This window comes from Cuculus canorus, chromosome 1 (assembly GCF_017976375.1).
Source record: "Cuculus canorus isolate bCucCan1 chromosome 1, bCucCan1.pri, whole genome shotgun sequence".
Lineage (NCBI taxonomy): Eukaryota > Metazoa > Chordata > Aves > Cuculiformes > Cuculidae > Cuculus > Cuculus canorus.
The window spans coordinates 128,487,164-128,505,857 of record NC_071401.1 but is presented as its reverse complement, the minus strand read 5'-3'; the positions used below and the strand labels follow the sequence as shown (position 1 = coordinate 128,505,857).

The 18,694-nt window shown below is 46.2% G+C and overlaps 1 protein-coding gene across 2 annotated transcripts in view; it reads right to left on the bottom strand.

Annotated features, from left to right (window-relative positions):
* ETV6 (ETS variant transcription factor 6) overlaps positions 1–11,038 on the bottom strand; it is a 137,427-nt gene extending 126,389 nt beyond the window's left edge. For both annotated transcript variants that reach the window (XM_054074129.1, XM_054074140.1), the window contains exon 1: positions 10,871–11,038. In XM_054074129.1, the coding sequence (XP_053930104.1) occupies positions 10,871–10,903 (33 nt within the window). In that variant the 5' untranslated portion in view covers positions 10,904–11,038. The remainder of the gene's footprint in view (positions 1–10,870) is intronic.
* Between the last annotated feature and the right edge of the window lie 7,656 nt (positions 11,039–18,694).

Sequence of the window (18,694 nt, the reverse complement as noted above, 5' to 3'; positions counted from 1 at the left end):
GAAGAGCCAAGCGCAGGCTCCTTCATAAACAGCATGTAAATTTTTTTTTAAGAAAAAAAACAATCACCCAAATAAAGTAATTTGTTATTTTCCAAACTAAAACTTAACTAAATCTCTATTAGGCTATCCAATTACTTAAATAGATACTTGCAGACATAGTATAGATTAGCAGAAAGGAAAACTAAAATTAGGTTAAAGGCCATATTTAGCCGCACATCAATATGTTTTAATGGCTATCCAACACTGAATCTCCCTTTCTAAGAAAAATAACCTAAAAGTACACAAGCAAAACAATATTGGAATTGATTTTGTATTTCCATTCTTCTGTTTGCTGTTTTGTTTAAAAAAAAAAGAAGTCACAATCAAAGCATGATGCAAGGTCTGTACAAATGACAGCATTTCTTAGCAACTGAGACAGTTCAGAGACTGCCTGCAACATTTGGCCAGGCAGTGAAAGCAGCAACTCATGTCTTGTGGCTGCAAGCTCCAGTTGGGACACCATTTGTCACATACGTGAAAGAGAATTGATGCTTCAGGAACACATTTCATGTGGGTGATAATGGGAATTGGGAGACCTTTGGAAAAGCATAGTTCAACCCACATTTGGCTCCTAGAAGCAAACATCTCTTCCCCATAACGAGAAAACTTCCGCTTCTTCAAATGCTGATCTGTAATTCCTCTTCTGCGTATTCCCTAAAGGCTATCCCTTCTTTCATTTGAATCTGGGTAATTAAAGCAACAAAGCCAATCTCTTGCTAGTCCTAGCAATCCAGACTTCACAAACCTCTGAGTCACAGTCACAAATTCTTCCTTAGCTATCATCCCACTTACAATTAACTCATGTTCTTGAAATCAAGACTGCTGGGACAGACTTGGGAAACAATATAGAGGAGACTAATAAGCACTCGAGACCAGCCTTTCAGGGTGCAGAATTTTACACTGAAGCATCTGAATGGTATACATCATCAGAGCAAGTTTGTCTTGCCTGGGACCTTGTCCCCAAAAGCCAAGAAGTCCACGTTTGAGGAAAGGTTTAACAGACAGAAAAAGCAATCTTTCCCCTGTGTAATTACAGGGTTCCCCCTTCCAGAGGCTGATAGGCTTACTATCTTCCCTGTATTCCTCCACCCACTTCTTAAAATCCATTTGTACTTTTAGCCTCCAAAGCATCCTGTGGCAGTGAGTTCCATAATTTAACACAGATAGAAGAAGTACTTGTTCTAATCTTGCTGGCTGGTAATTTCATTGCCATCAGAAATAATTGCTCCCTATACTACACTACTGTGCAACTTCATAGATTTCTGTTATACCTCCCTCTGCAATCTCCCTTCGAGTTTGAAGAGTCTTTGGCAACATAGCTTCTCTTTCTATAGAAGTTTCCCCAGGCAACTTCACTGTTCATTTCTGTATCTTTTTCAGCACTTCTACAAACCTTGCCAGTAGTCAGGAAAACACACTGTAATCAGAAGCAATACACAGCATGGATTCAAACTGCAACGTAGAGATAATTTCTATTTTACTCCTTGCTCCTTTCCCACAGTTTTATTTGCCTGTTTGACCCCAAAATGAAAACTGAGCTCAGTTTTCTCTATTATTCACCACCCAAATACTTTCCTAAAATATGACCACTGTTCCTGTTAAGCAGAAGAATCATGAGTCCCTCACTCAAAACTACTGGAAGAAAGAAAATACTGCCCTTTCTACCCATTTATCTAAGCCTGCAAAACTCAGCCACTGCCTGTCAACAAGGTTCAGTCGGCTGTGCTAACTGGCTGTGCATACACTATTAATTCCTCCTCTTCTTACTCTGAGGCTTAAAAAAGTTGTAATTTGTCCCAGTTGGGAGGTAGTAAAAGCCAGCGCACGGTCAATCATGGATGGCTCCAATGATTCAACTGGTGTGAGGCAGCTTGGTAAGACTATTTCCAGTGTGTTTGAGCCCAGTGTTTACTGTGCAACATGTGATACATATCTCAGGCCACATGCCACGAAATATTTTACAGCCCATAACCTTCCTCCCCTGAAGCCGCTCCCATAGTATTCCCCAAGTCCTCTTCCAGAGAACACATTTACTCAAGCCATTTGACGGTGACACAACCACTCAGATTGCCAACTGAGAAATATCTTTTACACCCATCGGCACTCCTGTTCCTGCCACACGGTGCCCTTTCTGGCACCTTGGAACTTAGCAAGAATGAGAGCATCGTCATCCCTCCATGAAAACAGTTCAGCCCTTCATTTCCTCCCCCAAGGAGACTGCAAGTCTGTCACTCCACAGTCACAGCATAGCCGCAGTCGGGCACCTGGCACCTCCATGTGCCTACACTAAATTGCCCAACACAGCACAATGATGCTTTAAACTGGAGGGAGCCAATTTTCTGCAGCTGGGGTGAGGCTGCTGAGACCAGAGCCACGATGGCAGAAAGTCAGTGGCACAGCTGGCAATGGTCCACCACCGCTACTCCCACTGCTCTGCAGGCTTCAAGTTGCAGCCAGTCTTGCACAGTGGTGCCCACTCTAAATATCCAAGCATCTGGTCATGGATGCAGCAGTGAGGACCCATCTGCCAGCAAACATTTTTTCCAGTAGCCTCCAGTGATGACTGGGACCAACACCCTCACCCCTGAAACTCTGGTTCCTCACACCTACCAACTCTAACCTCAACTCCTGAGCAGGTCTGAGAAGGCTTGGCTTTGCCTGTGTTTTAAAGAAAGAGGCAGATAAGAAGATGCAAACTTGCCTTTCGAAAGGGAACATGACAAAACAACCATCTCCAGTCCTAGCCCACCAGAAAGAAGGATTACTCTGTCACGGAAGGAATCCCAACAGACCTCAGACGAGTTCCTTGGAAGATGGAGGGAGCTTCCCAATATTGATGTAATACTGGGTTTGCTCCATTTGACCTCCAAGCATATCAGAGATTCACAGGACGCCATCAATGATGGAAAGCTCTTTTATTTTAAGTCCTTTTAGGGAAAAAAAGGAGAAAGATAAAAGGAAAATGCAGTTTGCAGATGTTGAATGCCTTGTTGTGGCCCTACTAACGGGACAAATTTGTCTCTGAATTCTAGTACTACTATCTCTGGCACTTTTATTAAACATTTCATTTATTTGGTAGAACTCCAAGCTCCTGAACTTCCACAGAATCCCATACACTTAAAAAACATTCCTAGTTTCTGTTAATAGATGTTTTGGAGAATCCCACTGAAGACATAATGGAAAAATCACTTGAGCCACACTGTTGAAACACAAACCACGTACAGAATCTCACTCTCTGCTGCATTCCATCACTGGATGCCAGTTGGCTTCCTCTAGATTAAAATCTCAAAACTTTTCAAAACAAGTTATTTCCAAGCATAATTAGACTCTACCTGAGCTAACTAGGAATAAAAAGAATAGAAAAAACCCTTACCAACCCTACAACCAAGCAGACCAAAGAAACCCAAACAAGAGTAAACAAACAACAACAAAAAGACACCAAGAAATCACTCATAGTTCCTATTTATAACAACGTATAACTTCATTTAAAAAATTAAAAAAAATAAAAAAAAACTCTGGATTTAATATTAGCCAGCTGTGAATAGTTTAATGTGTAGAGCCCGGTTGTCACATTCAAAATATTTCTGTGGAGTTGTACTAACACTTAACTCTTGCAGTCACACCCAATACTACTCTTGGCATCATAAACATCTTTAAAATGATTTACAATGCCATTTATTTCTGTGTGCAAGCATTCCATAGGACACCAACATAAATACCACAGTGAGAATCTGTCTTTCATAACCATTTTCTCTCCAGACTCCCTTAACCATGACACTATTTGCAAACTGTACAAGAACACTGAATAAGAGAAACTGCATGTGGCTTAACAAGAAATAACCTTTAGAAAAATCATTTAAATGAAGAATCGTTTATAGCGTTCCTTAATTGCTAAACCCGGTTCACTTGGGAGCTCAGTAGCATTACAGAAAAGAAGCAATACCATCTATCAGTGAAAAGATTAACTCCTTTCAAAATCCTTTATTTAGCGCTGCTCCAAACATTCCATAAACAAGTTCAACTTCAGCTGGAGCTTTCTTCATGTATTTTCCTGCCAGTAGCAGCATTTTTGAGAAAAATAAAATAAAATAAATCAGTATAACCTAGCCTTGAGTCCTATATGTTACTAAAGAAGTAGGTAAAGAGAGTAGCTGTCTTCCATGCTCCAACAAAACACTGCCTAAAGACAACTCAGCAACACCAGAACCAATACAGTCTAAATTTGGCTTGGGTTGTAGACCTGAAATAATAACCCACAATAACAGGAATCAGTTGCCTCAACTCCGCTGTTAAAGGCACAGAAGCTTTCATGGCCTGTCTGGTGTCTTTGCTGAGGCTGAACCTGAGCACATACTTGGGCTTGTTTTGGCTTCTTCAGGACTACCTGGAGGGACCCATGAGCTGTCCTGGGCAGCCTCTTTCTCCGCAGGAGGCACAGAGCCACACTGGCCTAAAAATTAATTGTTGTGACAACGCTAGCTGCTGGCCACCAGCCGCTGCCTTTGCTAGCAGTACCTCCCTGGGGAGATGAGGCAGGTGTATCTGATCTTAGAGACAGATGCCCGTCTGCCCTCATGAAAAAGAAATACCTGGGGCAACCAAGTACACAGCCTGCTCTGCATTCAGCTTCAGGGAGCCCTGGGAAGGACAGTGGTCAGGGGAAGGCAATGGGTATTGCTTTGGCAGCGCTATTTGGCTGCTGAGCCAGAAGCAGGATTGTGGCAGAACTGTCATACCTGTACCACATGCCCAGCTCTCCTAAAGTCACATTCAATGCGGGCTGTAGGCACAGAAACACCACCCTGTCCCCGCATGGCTGATCCAGCCACTGGGATATGGTGAACCTGCAACACCTTGTTCTCTCCAACTGCTCAGCAGAGGTAGGTGGCCCCTACTGAAAAAGCCAACATGCTAAACAACAAGCAAGCCCTGGTCCCAAAATGAGGTGTGAACTAAAAAGCCAGGAACAAATCAGATCACTCTGCCACCGTTTTCTATAATAAACACAATTTGTTTCCACTCTGCATTACAAATACTAAGCCTTGTAACTGCCCTGCAAAGGCTAGGTTCATTATTATTTTATGCCTGTTTCACAGATAGGAAAAGCAAAGGCCAAAGCAAACATTTTCAGAAGCACTCACTTTTGAACTACTGTCACTCCAGGGATGCCTATCTGAAGGCACTGAACCACAAATACTCCAAAACTCAAATTAGCCAATTTTTGAATTGTAGGTCAGAACCACACCATTAGCCAAAAACACAGGTTGCCTTAGCTCTACTTTCTCACAGTAATCAGGTTATTAGGAAAGCTTTTGTCAAAAGAATTCAGAAGGCAAGCACTCAAGGACCCAGATAACTTTTCTAAAAGGCAGAAACACCACTTCTGTGTAACTGTACAAGACTTCATCCCTGCATCATCATCATTTCTATCTGCAGAGCGCTAGCTTAGCCACCTCCCTCCAAAAGGCACTTTGAGATGCATGGTACAATATGCATGCAAATTATCATTAAAGTATCCTCTGTTTAATTGGGGCATTTCAGATTGGGGCTGCTGCTTTAATGGGTTGCCTCCCAGGAAACTGACTTCACCTGTAATGACACACTGAATAGTAATGACCAGTGTTTAATTGGGGCAGTGTTAGTAAAATTTTGCTTCAGAGGGATTAAATTTAGCTGGTGCCAAGGAGTTAAGTGATTAATCAGGTGTTAAATAGTATGTACAGCTAAATGCTGGTCTTCTCCCATTCAATCCTACACCCACTCAACTTAATGAGAGTTTTGTCATTGACACTAACAGAAGAAGGATCCTTCTCCTAGTACACAAGTTCGATAATAAACATTCAGGTATGTACTCTGCACTAACAAATACTCAGCCTTTTTTAAGTGTAATAGGGTTCTGGCTGCATGGGATGCCTTCAGTGGGAGAGCGCTCTTTGCAAAAAAAGCATCAATGAAGTATTAGGACACAAAGCACTACCTAAATATTAAGTAAACCTAGGGAAGCCAGTTAAGATTGAAAGCTTGAACACTACGCTGATTCTTCCCCTTTGGCTTAAACAATCAGTCTTTTTTTCCCTTCTTTCTTTTTTTTTAAGTGATTAGACACTACATCCTTAAACCAAAAATGAGCACCAGTGAGACAAGCCGTAGAGCTACAGGGTTTTGTGCTGACCCCTGCAGTGTCTGTGCAATCACAGTGCCCTTGCACGTACAGCTCACTGCAAGAGAAAGTGCTCACATCCACCAGCATACAGCTGCATAAAATCTCCACTGAAGCCAGTTGTGAACCTGATTCACAGGAAGGCTCAGTGCCTTCATTGCTGCCCACTGAAAGCACTCTCAGCTCAAGCATCAGCCAGGCACAAGCAAGGGACTCTGAGCTCAGAGAAGCCCTGATCTTTGAGATCCAAAGCACTGATCTTCCCCATATTCCTGGTTTTAGTTCCTCCCACAACTCTGCACTTGTGCCAACACAATTGCTTGTATGGTAGCATGGTAAATCACACTAAACAACTGAAAGCGCCACATTTATAAAAACAACAACAGAAAAATTGAAGTGGGACCCTTTTCCACGCTGAATTTTGAGGCTTCATGTGATACCACAACAATATTCTAAAGGTACTATCATTTCAGGAGAAAAATAGGAAGATCTTCACAAGCAGAGATGTCCAGGTGATGTTTTAAACAGAACTGATCACCGCATAGACATTAATTAATCACAAAAATCATCATCTGTGCCCAAACCTCTTGTCCTGTCTCACTTTGTACTTCTGCTCACATTTAAGCCTCTGACAAGACGCTTACACTCTATGTCTCAGTTCTCCCATCTGGGGGAGGAGAGGTGAGGCCATAAAGATCACTTGCCAATACCTTAAGGAGTGCCAACGTCATGGCAGTATCTACAATAATATAGCCAGCTAACGACTATGGATAAGGTTCAGAGGAACAGGTTTACTAGCAACAGAGATATCTCAACAGCTGAGATGAAAAAGGTGTCTGAATATAACAAGTACACCCTCCCTAAACCACACCTTTGACTCGAGCCTTCAGGCCCTCTCAGGCTGGAGTCTGCCACAAGTCCAAAGCGTATCAGTTCACACAGAGAGTACACCGATACTCCAAAGTTGTAGTGAACACTGAGGGTCCAACCTTCATGCTCATCTCTGACCCCCAAGATCTTATTGTCTGAACCTTAGTGATGACTTCTCCTCGCGGCTTTAAGCTCTTTATGCACACGCTTTATTTCCTCGCCGCAGCAGGTCTGCTTGCCATCAGCCATATAAGCACATACCCAAGTGTTGGCAAGATCAGGATATTAGGCATTATATTTCTCCTCTCTCGGAAAAAAGAGAAGAGAAATCCACACATGCACAAACACATATCAACACACAATCACACATACATACTGATAAGCATTTGACATGAGCTAAGATACCACTGCAAGTCTGTATTGACTACCAGTGGTTAAATATATACCAAAACTTCACCTCAAAGTTTCCCTAAACCTTACTACTGCACTCCTCTAAAAAGGTGAGACAGGGAGACCACGCACCAAACAGCTCAGACATAAACAAAGCACCAGCCTCCAACTCCCTCTGCTGAAGCTTTCCATGGTTCGTCACTCCAGTTACTGCGGCTTTTACTGCATATATCCTTGTTCCCTATTGAAGGAAAAAATAATATAGATACAATATAAATCCACCAGCACCACCACTTCCAGTTTAAGTGTATGCAACACCCTTACAGCAGAGTTCTCGGCTAGTTTTCAGAACACCCCAGCAGATTAGTAGTGAAGTTGGTGCTCCTCTTCACTAACACTCCACCCCGCAAGCTGGACTGGCAAGCTGAAGAAATAATCGATAGTACTTGTATAATGACACTGCTACCTAAACAACTCCTGCTAAATCCAGCTGCTGATTGCAATCACCTGTAACTCTGCCTGGTTGCAATAATCATCCAAAAAACAAGGGCAGTTCAAAAAAATGAATAGAAAGTTATCCAGAATGGTTTGACTGGTGAAGAAATGCTATCATTTGAAATTTGCATCTCTGTCTGAAACTATTAAAACAATTACCAATAGAGAAGTAAAAAGCAGTAGTTTCTGTAAGATAAATGCAAGGATCATGATGCAAGGATAAATGCAAGGATCATGAAAAACAAATTACACAAATAACTTCAGACCACAGTGTTTAGAAAATCACTTAAAATCAGTTTCCCAGTACCTCTCTAAATGTAATGAATAATTGGCATTTAATAATTCCAAGACTCAAACAGAAGTCTGTCTGTATCTCTCCTGCTAGGTAGCTGATCCCTTACAGTATAATTCTATAAAATACCTTAGTGAGGTTAGGGAAGAACCAGTTTTACTGTTCCTGATGTCAACAGTAGCTTTGTAGCAGACTGGAGTAAGAGCAGACTGGAGTAAGAGCAGACTGGAGTAAGAGCAGACTGGAGTAAGAGCAGAAGTAAACCTGATGTTTTCAATACAACACACAATCAAACAGAATATGACACTACTTTTTTTTTGACATTCGTGTTCTTCTGTCCAGGGAACATATTCTACCTTTCCACAGGGTTTAGCAGAAAAAAAACAAATAAGCCACATCAGCTACATTTCAGTTTATAAATATAGGGATCTGCTTAGTTAATTGTACATACTTTTCCTGCATTAGCATTTTGCCATACTGTGATGCACATACAATACTCCCATTATCCAATTTGTCTGTCTGTGTTATGAAAAGTCAAACTAGACTCTAAGCTACAAGAGCTCATGGGACACAGGCCTGAAAGCATTTAAATCAGTAAGAGAAAATACACCCTGAAATTTTCAAATCACGGTCACACCGTATGCAATGCAAGACTCCCACCATAATCGTATACTCACATGCACGGGACAAGCAGTCAAAAAAGCATCATGACTTTAAGCCGAATAAATAAGTGTTTATTCCAGGCTCTTCCCCTTAGAGAGAGTCTGGAAGCCACCTTTTCCTTCCAGGCAGGGAGAGACAACTGCTAAAGCACTGTTACTCAGACAGAGTTAGTTGTGAGCAGCAGGGAGATTCCTGGCTGGCAGGAAGGCAAAGCGTCTGCTAAAGAAAACGCATGATTGAAAGAAAACGCATGATTGAAAGAAAACGCATGATTGAAAGAAAACGCATGATTGAAAGAAAACGCATGATTGAAAGAAAACGCATGATTGAAAGAAAACCAAGGCGTGAGGGAAGGCGAGAGGAAAGCACTATTTCGAGCAAGCCTTAAGATAGGAAGGGTCTGGACAAAAAAGGAAACTTGATTTTGTTTCCATTGTCTCAGCTTTACACCGCCTCCACTTAAAATGAGAAACTTCACTGAACAACCCTTCTTCAACAGGCCAATCCACAGGGAAACTCATTCCCGGGGCCTGTCGGAGCGCAGCGGGGCTGCACAGCCCTGGTTCCCCTACCTGCAGCCGGCAGCCAGGCAAGCAACACTAGTGAACGCAGCGGCTAAAAATAAATAATAATAATAATATAGATGTTACAAAAAAAAAGAAGAAGGCAAAAAATAAAGTGCAGCCTCAAAGCCCATGGCCGGTGCAAGCACCAGCAGCTGCATCTCGCTGTCGGAAGGAAACTTTCTGCGAAGTTGCTGGTGGAGGACGGTGGGTACCCAGACCCGCAGCAGGACAGCTGTGATTCAGGGGCTCTGGTTAAAGCACCGGGCATGCAGCCACTGCAAAACCCCAGCTGCTCCACGACAGCACCCGCATCCTCCAGGACAGGGGCGCGGGGTTGGCATCCACTGGCACCCACATTCCCCCCAGGCAGGGGTGCAGGGCTGGCACGCACCGGCACCCACATCCTCCCCGCCTCCCCCAGCTGCCACAGCTTGGGGCTGCACACCCCACAAACACGGGGGGGACCCCAACATCCCCCCCCTGCCGCGCATACACGAGGGGGGGGCACTCCTACATCCCCCACTCTGCAAACACGAGGGGAGGACGACACCCCAACATCCCCTCCCCACCCTGCAAACATGGGGAGGGTGACCCCAACACTCCTTGCCCCGCAAATCCTGAAGGGGAGGACCCCCAACATCCCCCTCCCCGCAAATACAGAGAGGGAGACCCCAACATCCCTTCCCCTGCCCCAGAAACACGAGGAGGGGGGGACACACGACACCCCAACATCCCCATTCTCTGCCCCGCAAACATGGGGGTGGACCCCAACATCCCCTCCTCCAACCAGCGAACCCGGGGGGGTAGGGGGGGAGGGGGGGACGACACTCCAACATCCCCTCCCCACAAACACAGGGTGACCCCAACATCCCTCTTCCCTGCCCCGCAAACACTGGGGAGGATCCCAGCATTCCCTGCCCCGCAAACACGGAGGGGGAGACCCCAACATTCCTCTCACCGCAAACATAGATAGGAAGACACCCCAACATCCCCCGCCCGGCAAACACAAAGGGGGAGACCCCAATATCCCCTCCTCGGCCCACAAACACTAGGGAGACACCAACATCCCGCAAAAACGGGGTGACCCCAACATCCTCCTTCCCGCCCTGCACACATGGGGAGGGTGACCCCAACATCCTCCTTCCCACAAACACTTGGGGGGACCCCAACTTTCCCCACGCCCAACCCGCAAACACGGGGGGATCCCAACTTCCCCTCCTCGTCCCGCAAGCACTGGGGGGGACCCCAACTTCCCCCACCCGCGACCGCCCTTCGCGCGGGGCCGGGGGGAGGAGGGAAGGCAGAAAGAGTTCTTTTCACCCCAATAACCGCGGGCGAGCGGCAGCGCCGTCCCGCGCGGGCAGGGGACGGACAGACGAACGGACGGAGCTTTACCTTGATGCAACACTGATCAGGAGCCTCAGACATCTCTCAGGAGGGAACCGTCGAAGCCCACCGGGGACGGGAAGTTCTCGGGCTTTCCCCACTTTCCGCTCCTCTCCCGGCACGGCCCAACCCCTCTCTCTCTCTCTCTCAAGGGGAAGTTGCCGCCACCATCGCCGGGCGCGGAGCTGCCCAGGATGGAGTGGAAGGAAAGGGGGGGGGGAAGGCTCCGCCGCTCCTCTAGGGGCGCGCGATCGCTGCCCCCGCGGTTCCGCGCGTGAGCCCCGCGCCGGCGCGAGCCCCGCGGCGCGCGCGCGGGAAACGGGAGGAAGGGCGGGAGGGGCGGGGGCTGATGCTGCTGCTGATGTTGCTGATGATGATGATGCCGCTGCCACCGGCAGCGCCGCTCGTCCCGCTTCCCCCGGCGGTGTTTTCCTTCCTGGAAGAGAGAAACCGAAAGGCGGTGGGGGCCGGACTGGGCCTGTCCAGGCGCTGCGCCCCGCCCCGCGCCGCTCATTGATCCGGAGTTTCGGGGCCGAAACTGACGTGTGTTCCCGGCACCCCGCTCCGCCCCTTAAAGGCGCCGCATCCGCAGCGACGGGACCGCCGAGGCGGGAGGGGCGGCGGCACTGGGACCGGCACCGGTGCCCTGAGGCCGTGGGGCCGCGGCCTCCGTGCTGCTTGGGCCGGGGGAGCAGCCGCGTCTCTGTAGTTTTCATCGTCTTTTTCATCGCCTTTTTAGTTTTCTCCGTCTTTGTTTTATCACCGTCTTTCCTTTTCACCGTCTTTATCTTTTCCCCGTTTTTATTTTTTCATCGTCGTTTTAGAATCATAGACTCATAGGATGGTTTGGGTTGGAAGGGACCTTAAAGATCATCCAGTTCCAACTCCCAACAATAGAATCATAGAATCATAGAGTAGTTTGGGTTGGAAGGGACCTTAAAGCCCATCTAGTTACAACCCCCTTGCCATGGGCAGGGACACTTCCCATCAGACCAGGCTGCCCACGACCCATCCAACCTGGCCTTGAACACCTCCAGGGATGGGGCAGCCACAGCTTCCCTGGGCAACCTGTGCCAGTGGCTGACCATCCTCATCGTGAAAAATTTCCTCCTTATTTCTAATCTAAATCTTCCCCTCTCCAGTTTAAAACCATTCCCCCTCATTCTATCACTCCATGCCCTTGTAAAAAGTCCCTCCCAGGCTTTCTTGTAGCTCCTCTTCAGGTACCGCTTTCGCTGTCTATTTAGTTTTCACTGTCCTTAGTTTTCACCACCAAGGCGGGTTCACCATCTTCAGTTATCACTGCCTTTTTAATCGGCTTTAGTTTTCCCTGTCTTTAGTTTTCGCGGTCTTTAGTTTTTGATTGTCTTTTATTATTCATAATCTTTTATTCTTCTGTACCTGAGGGGACTACAGGAAAGCTGGGGAGGGACTTTTTACAAGGGCATGGAGTGACAGGACGAGGGGGAACGGCTTTAAATTGGAAGGAGGAAGATTTAGATTAGACATTAGGAAGAAATTCTTCACGATGAGGGTGGCGAGGCACTGACACAGGTTGCCCAAGGAAGCTGTGGCTGCCCCATCCCTGGAGGTCTTCACGGCCAGGTTGGATTGAGGAGGGGGGCAGCACAATGGCCTTTGTTCCGCCGCCGGGGCTGCTCCTTTAAGAGCCCCGAGCACGCGGGAGCGGGGCTCGGGTTACGGCGGGGCACGGGATGCCCGGGGCAGCGGCGGCTGAGCCCCGCGAGAGCCCCTCCTGGTAGGAGTGTCGGGGGCAGCTTGGGCTGCGTCCGGGGTTTGTCTTGTCCCCCGCAGCGCTGGAGCGGCGGTGGCGCTGCTGTGTTGTCCCTGGCCCTCCAGCCGCTGGAGTCCTGCAGCCCCTGCCTCCGGGAGGGAAGTGAAAAGAGAGGAGGAAGGCGAGAAGGAATTCTGCCGTGTCTTTGTCTAAATACGTCTTTGTGGTTTTAAGGATGATTTTCTACGTCTTGGCTGGTTTTTTTAGGATGTGCCTGCTGTATTTGGGGAGGGACTGTTTACAAAGTCTTGCAGTGATGGGACTAGGGGTAATGGGTATAAACTGGAGAGGGGCAGATTTAGACTAGGCATAAGGAGGAATTTCTTCATGATGAGAGTGGTGAGGCACTGGCACAGGTTGCCCAGGGAAGCTGTGGCTGCCCCATCCCTGGAGGTGTTCATGGCCAGGTTGGATGGGTCTTGGGCAGCCTGGTCTGGTGGGAGGTGTCCCTGCCCATGGCAGGGGGGTTGGACCTGGATGGGCTTTAAGGTCCCTTCCAACCCAAACTATTCTATGATTCTATCGTTGGAGTTGGAACTAGATAATCTTTAAGGTCCCTCCCGACCCAAAGTGTTCTATGATTCTATTGTACATCGCAAACATGCCTCAGAGCCCTGTCCTGCACGAACCTGTGTCACTGCAAGGCAAGAACCACCTCTGGAGTCTGTTCTAAGGATGCTGTGCCTTGGGACAGAATAGGCTCCTTTAAGTGATTCAGTGCTACCGAAAATAGCAAACGAGAGGGAACCCTTCCATGGTGTTTTAACACAAGCCTTAGCGCTTGTTTCATGGTATCTGCTTAACCACAGCATGCTTGCATCAAATGCAGCACTGCCTCACGTGCATGGCCAAGAGGCGAGACAGCTGGAATTTCCCAATAGGCATCCCTTGCTGGGCTACCACAGGTCATTTTGCAAACCAGGACCAACTCCCCACAGCCTCTTACAACTTCATTTTGGCCAGCCTCTGAAAATAAGTGAGGAAGATGGAGCAAAGGCACTGTTCACTCTCAGACTAGCAACTAGTGATCCTTTTTAAAAATAGGACCAACTCGGTAATAAAGGATTTGTATTTACCCGTCTCCTCTCAATGTGGCTGAACTCCTGTAGCAGAATTGTTGCATCTCTATTGCTTTTACAGTGCTGCTCTCCCTCTATGAGTCTCTCTGCTTTATCACTGTAACATTTGCCTTTCTACCTGCATGATTACCATGGGCTTACCCCAAGTGCTGAGTCATTATTCTGTGTCTTATGGCAAGTCTGGTGGGTTTTTTATTTTTGTGATTCCTTGAGATCTTAGAGGTGGAAAAGATATGGCAGGTCATCTACTCCACCCTCCTGCTGACAGAGGATTTATAGCACACGCTTGATTGCTCCATGCACTTTCAGTTTAAATGCCTTAGGTAATGGGGGTTCCACCTCTTTTTGGTTTTTTGGGACTATTTCATGGTCTAGTAAGTCCCATGTTCAGGGAGATATTTAGCCTATATTTTCATTGGTCGGGTTTCACCCAATTACTCCTGGTTATAGCCATGTATTGTACTCCCCTAACAATTTTTCTCCTCTCTAACTGTTTTTGTGCCTTGCACCCAAGTATCACTTCTTTTCCTTGCCATTGCCATTCATTCTTTTCATCTCCTTCCACTATTCAGCCCCTGCACCCACTTTAGTGTTGTCGCTGGTCCTCTGTGATTCCCATCCAGTTGGTCATCATCTCATCAGTCCATGGATGTCTGCATTTAGGGACAAGTATCTGCCTGCTCCCTTGTGGATGCAGCCCATCATGATTTAGCTTGTCTCCAAATTGCCTCAGAAGCTCGTGCAAAATTTGCCACCTGCCATCCCTCTGAATCCCATGTGGTCCTGTTTCTTCTCAGTGCCCCTTCTTGTGGTGCAATTGCAATTTGTTTTTCTCCACAGAGATTGTGGTGAAGCTGTGTGTCCTGTGTCTCGTTTTTCAGCCTGGAGTTTCGACACCTGTTCTTTCTGGGGTCACTGATATCTACGGTTCCTTCCAGTTTGATTAATGGTGCTTGCAAATACAGGCCTTGATCCATCTTGGCACACCGGTATGAACGGTTGCAAGTATCTGTCTGGGATCACAACCTAGTTTAGAGCTGTTCTCTTCCAGCTCCTTCTGTTCTTTTTTTTGGCTGCTCCACTAAATGTGAGTGCAATGGATGGTAACAAGAAAAAGTAGGGAGAGAAGTGTTGAATGTGTAGAGAAGGTCACAGGTGTGAGTGCAGCACCTTCCCAGACACTATGCCAAACTTTATTCTCATTGATGCTTTTGTAAGCAAGCTGGGGAAGGAAACGTGGCTGGATGAAACATAGGCAACAACACACCACCCTTTTGTCTGTTCATGCCTCCAGAAGTAGATATGCCTCAATCATGTTAGCCAGATGCCAGCTACGGTGGCTGGAGAACATCTTTGAACAAGGAGGGCCATACTTTTTGTACTGTGTTAGCTTCTCTTCTTTATTCTGCCCTTGTTTCTCTGACCTGATTTCCCACAGTTCCTCTGATTAGTTACATCTCTTGAGATCTCAGGACATATATGGTCCTAGCTGCTCTTGCAGGAGATGGAAAACGCTACCAAATCTCCTACTGAGCAGGATAGTCTATGGTTGCTCTGGAAATAGGTAGAAAGCTTCTCCAGCTGTCAGCTCCCCTTTAGCTCTGCTCTACATGGAGATTGCACGAAGTGGAAAGGAAGTGCATTAGCTTGTACTAAACCTTGAACAGGCTCCTAGTTAGTTTCCTTCCCTCCTACCTAGACATTACTGCTTTAGCTTATCTCCAGGGAGGAACTTAGTTTAAAGCAGGATTTACAATCCCACAGAGACACCTTTTATCAGTGCTCTAGCCAGAAATTCCCTAACTTTTTGCTCAGATAGATGGTGGCAACACTGATTATGGCAAAAGGTAACTATACTCGGGCCTGTGAAGTAAAGGCACGTGGCTGCATCGCTTAAGGCTCACCTGGGAAAGGGAGATTGTTGGCATGTTGGGAGACAGGAGCAGGATGAGAAAACCCATAGAACCCATATGTTCTTTCTCTTCAAAGAGGCCTGAAAATCTGGCTTTGGAGTCTGTATTTTCTGGTTTGCAGTTTGTCCCTGAAAACAGAGCAAACCCTAAGGAAAAATAGACGAACTCATTTGAACCATTCATTTTCTGCCCACAGCAGCGCATTGGCATACCAGTTTCCAGTGATTCTCTGTCACCTGGGCCTCAACTAGCAGCCATGAGACTCCCTATGTCTTCCGACCTGCACTTCCTCAGCACCTAGGCTAGTTTATCAAACGTCCCTGAACGAGGTTGGAACCTGTTTCCTAAAGAACTTGGGAACCTACATGCATCCGAAAGCCAAGATTTTATTTCTTCATTTGTGTACTGGTTTTCTTGTTTCGGCAGTGTAAAGCAGTACCTCAGACATTTGCAATAATCATTTGCTTCACCCTGCTTTTATTAAGTAGACTTTGTTCATAATAGTATTTTTTTCTTGCCTTCTTGCCTCTTTATATTTGCAAAGGCATTCATTAGTTCCCAGTGCCTGGTTATCATTAACTCATTCTGTTGTTTCTCCACTGTTATCTTTTCCTTCCCTTTATCTTTCCCCAGCACAACTTAACTGACTCACCCATTTAGTGCTTGCTTCTTTGCTTCATTTATATTACTAGATCATTTTTTGTCTTTCAGTGTTTGAGCAAATACAAATAGTGACTTGATGAGTCTGCTGACATTACTGAGTCTCGACAGAGATGACTCTTCCAGATTGAGGGACAGGATCAATCTCTTAATGAATAAAATACAGTAGGAAACAGTGGCAAATTCAGAGAACATGCAAAGATACATTGATGTTAGCATGCAACAGAGTTTTTGGTCTTGAGCACACACCAGGAAATCTATGAGAGCTGGTGCACAGAGGTGCTGTGGTAGTGATCCTCACTGCACATATAGCACTATCATTCTTCTTTCTTTCCTAAATTTTATGGCCCTAGAATGCATCAGTCGTACTGCTTCTCATCATTAGCAGTAAGATTAACTTTCACTTCGTATTCTCAGGCAAGTCCTTTTTCCAAGATCCAACCAAGTTAATGTTACTTGTCCTTGGCTTTTTTACAAACATATAAGAAATTCAGTCTGAGGTGTTAGAGTGAAAAATGCTATATCCATATTGTTTGCATTCTTGTTTGTTCACTGAAGAGCCTAATACTCCTTGAGATTTAATGGTCTTCTAAATGCTAAAGGTTGGCTCTGTGAACAGGGTTTGCAGCAGTATAATGATTTTGGTAAAAGGTTTGTTTCTTGTTTTCTTTTTTAAAAAATAAAAATAGCAATACTAGTGCATTCCCTAAAGCTGCAGGCATTTTGATATAAAGATGCTTCTACGATTTACATAGGCACTGGCATAGCTTTCCCATTTCAGAAAACCACAACAGTCGAAATGGAAATGCAAAAATCCTGCTATGACACCTAGTAACCCAGCAGCAAATATATCTAAAAAACCCCACTAAGAACGTGTTTGATTCTCTAAGCTATGTCATCCTCACACATTGTCACATACTGGAATGTTTTGAATCATCTAGTATATTGCTTTTGTAAATAAGAGAAATATTTTTCTACCACTGTGTGACTTTTGAAGGGGAAGGGGGATTGCAGACTGTACAGATTTAACTGCTCTTCATTGTTTAAAGCAGTGCAGCATCTTCTGAGAGACAAGTTTATAGTCCCGTTTGAAAAGCAGACTTCATTGCACAAGTCACTACTTAGGCACATGTTGACAGTGCTACTCCTGGTACATATTTTCATGTTGCAGCACGTAAAAATGAGGCAGTGAGTGGCCCTGACAGAGCTCTGGAGAGCACTAACTCCAGTGACGCCAGCCTGCCAATAGTTAAACCTGACTATCAGGTTGGGCTAAACTGCATGGGACCATAGGCCCCTCTCATACCACTGTGGAGCAACACTATGGCACCGTGAGGTTGTTACAACCAAGTCCCTGTTTACCTCTTCTGATGTCCTGATTAGAGTATGGCACCACAAAGCACATTTTCCAGGGTTATCACCTTGTAAAAGTGTCCCATCCTGCACTGCTGCACAGGTGACAGCACAGTCTCCTTTAGCTGTGCCAGCAGCTGCCTTTAGCTCTGTGGAAAGGCACAAGGAATACATTGTCTGTGCATGTGCATGCCTGTGTATAAAGCCAGCTCAATTCCTCTTGTTGTGGTGCAAGCAGGTGGAGATAGGAAGCAATAACTTAAACTGGAAGGTTGTGGTCCCTCAAAGCCACAGATGCAGCTTCTCCCCTCAACTCATGCTAGTAGCCCTCTTGCTCAATACCAAAGAGATGGGAAGCTTGGTGAGGTGCTGCTCCTTGCCCTAACCCTACAAAATCTTGCCCTGACAGAATGTATGGAAGGGCCACTAGGCATGGAAGGGCTAAGGACTGAAAGCAGGGGACCTCTGCCTGTGGCTGGAGATAGGCAAGGCTAGGCAGGCTGTAGTGGAGGCTCTTCAGAGGAGGGAGACTAGCTCCTGAGCCCAGGAAGGCTGAGAGGAATAGATGGAAGTCTGCTGGGGGAAGATCAGTAGCAGGAGGCTGCAGAGGAGCTGGGTTAAGAGGCTGACCTGCACCAGGAGAAACCTCCCTGCTCTACCTACTTTAGCAGGGGTGGTTGTTTAAATGGTATTTACATGTCTGTAGATATGTGAGGAACTTCCCAGCATCGCCTGAAGTTGTGCCAGTGACAGGCAGGGCTACTCCAGTCAAGCACATGCTCAGCCAGAGTGAGGACAGAGGTTCTCAATGCCAGAGAGAGATTGCCATGGACTCCTTTCTTGAGGAGGCAGGGCTCTGCAAGGTGCACAAAGCCACTAGTAAATGAGGGGAAGCAAAAAAGGTTACAAAAAATAGGAATTCTGGAAGACAATTCTGCAAAACACTGGATCCCCAGCTACCCATTTCAGTTATAAGCTATACCTTCATGTTTTGTTCTTGCGTTGTCCAGAACAGTGAAGCATGTCAGTATTG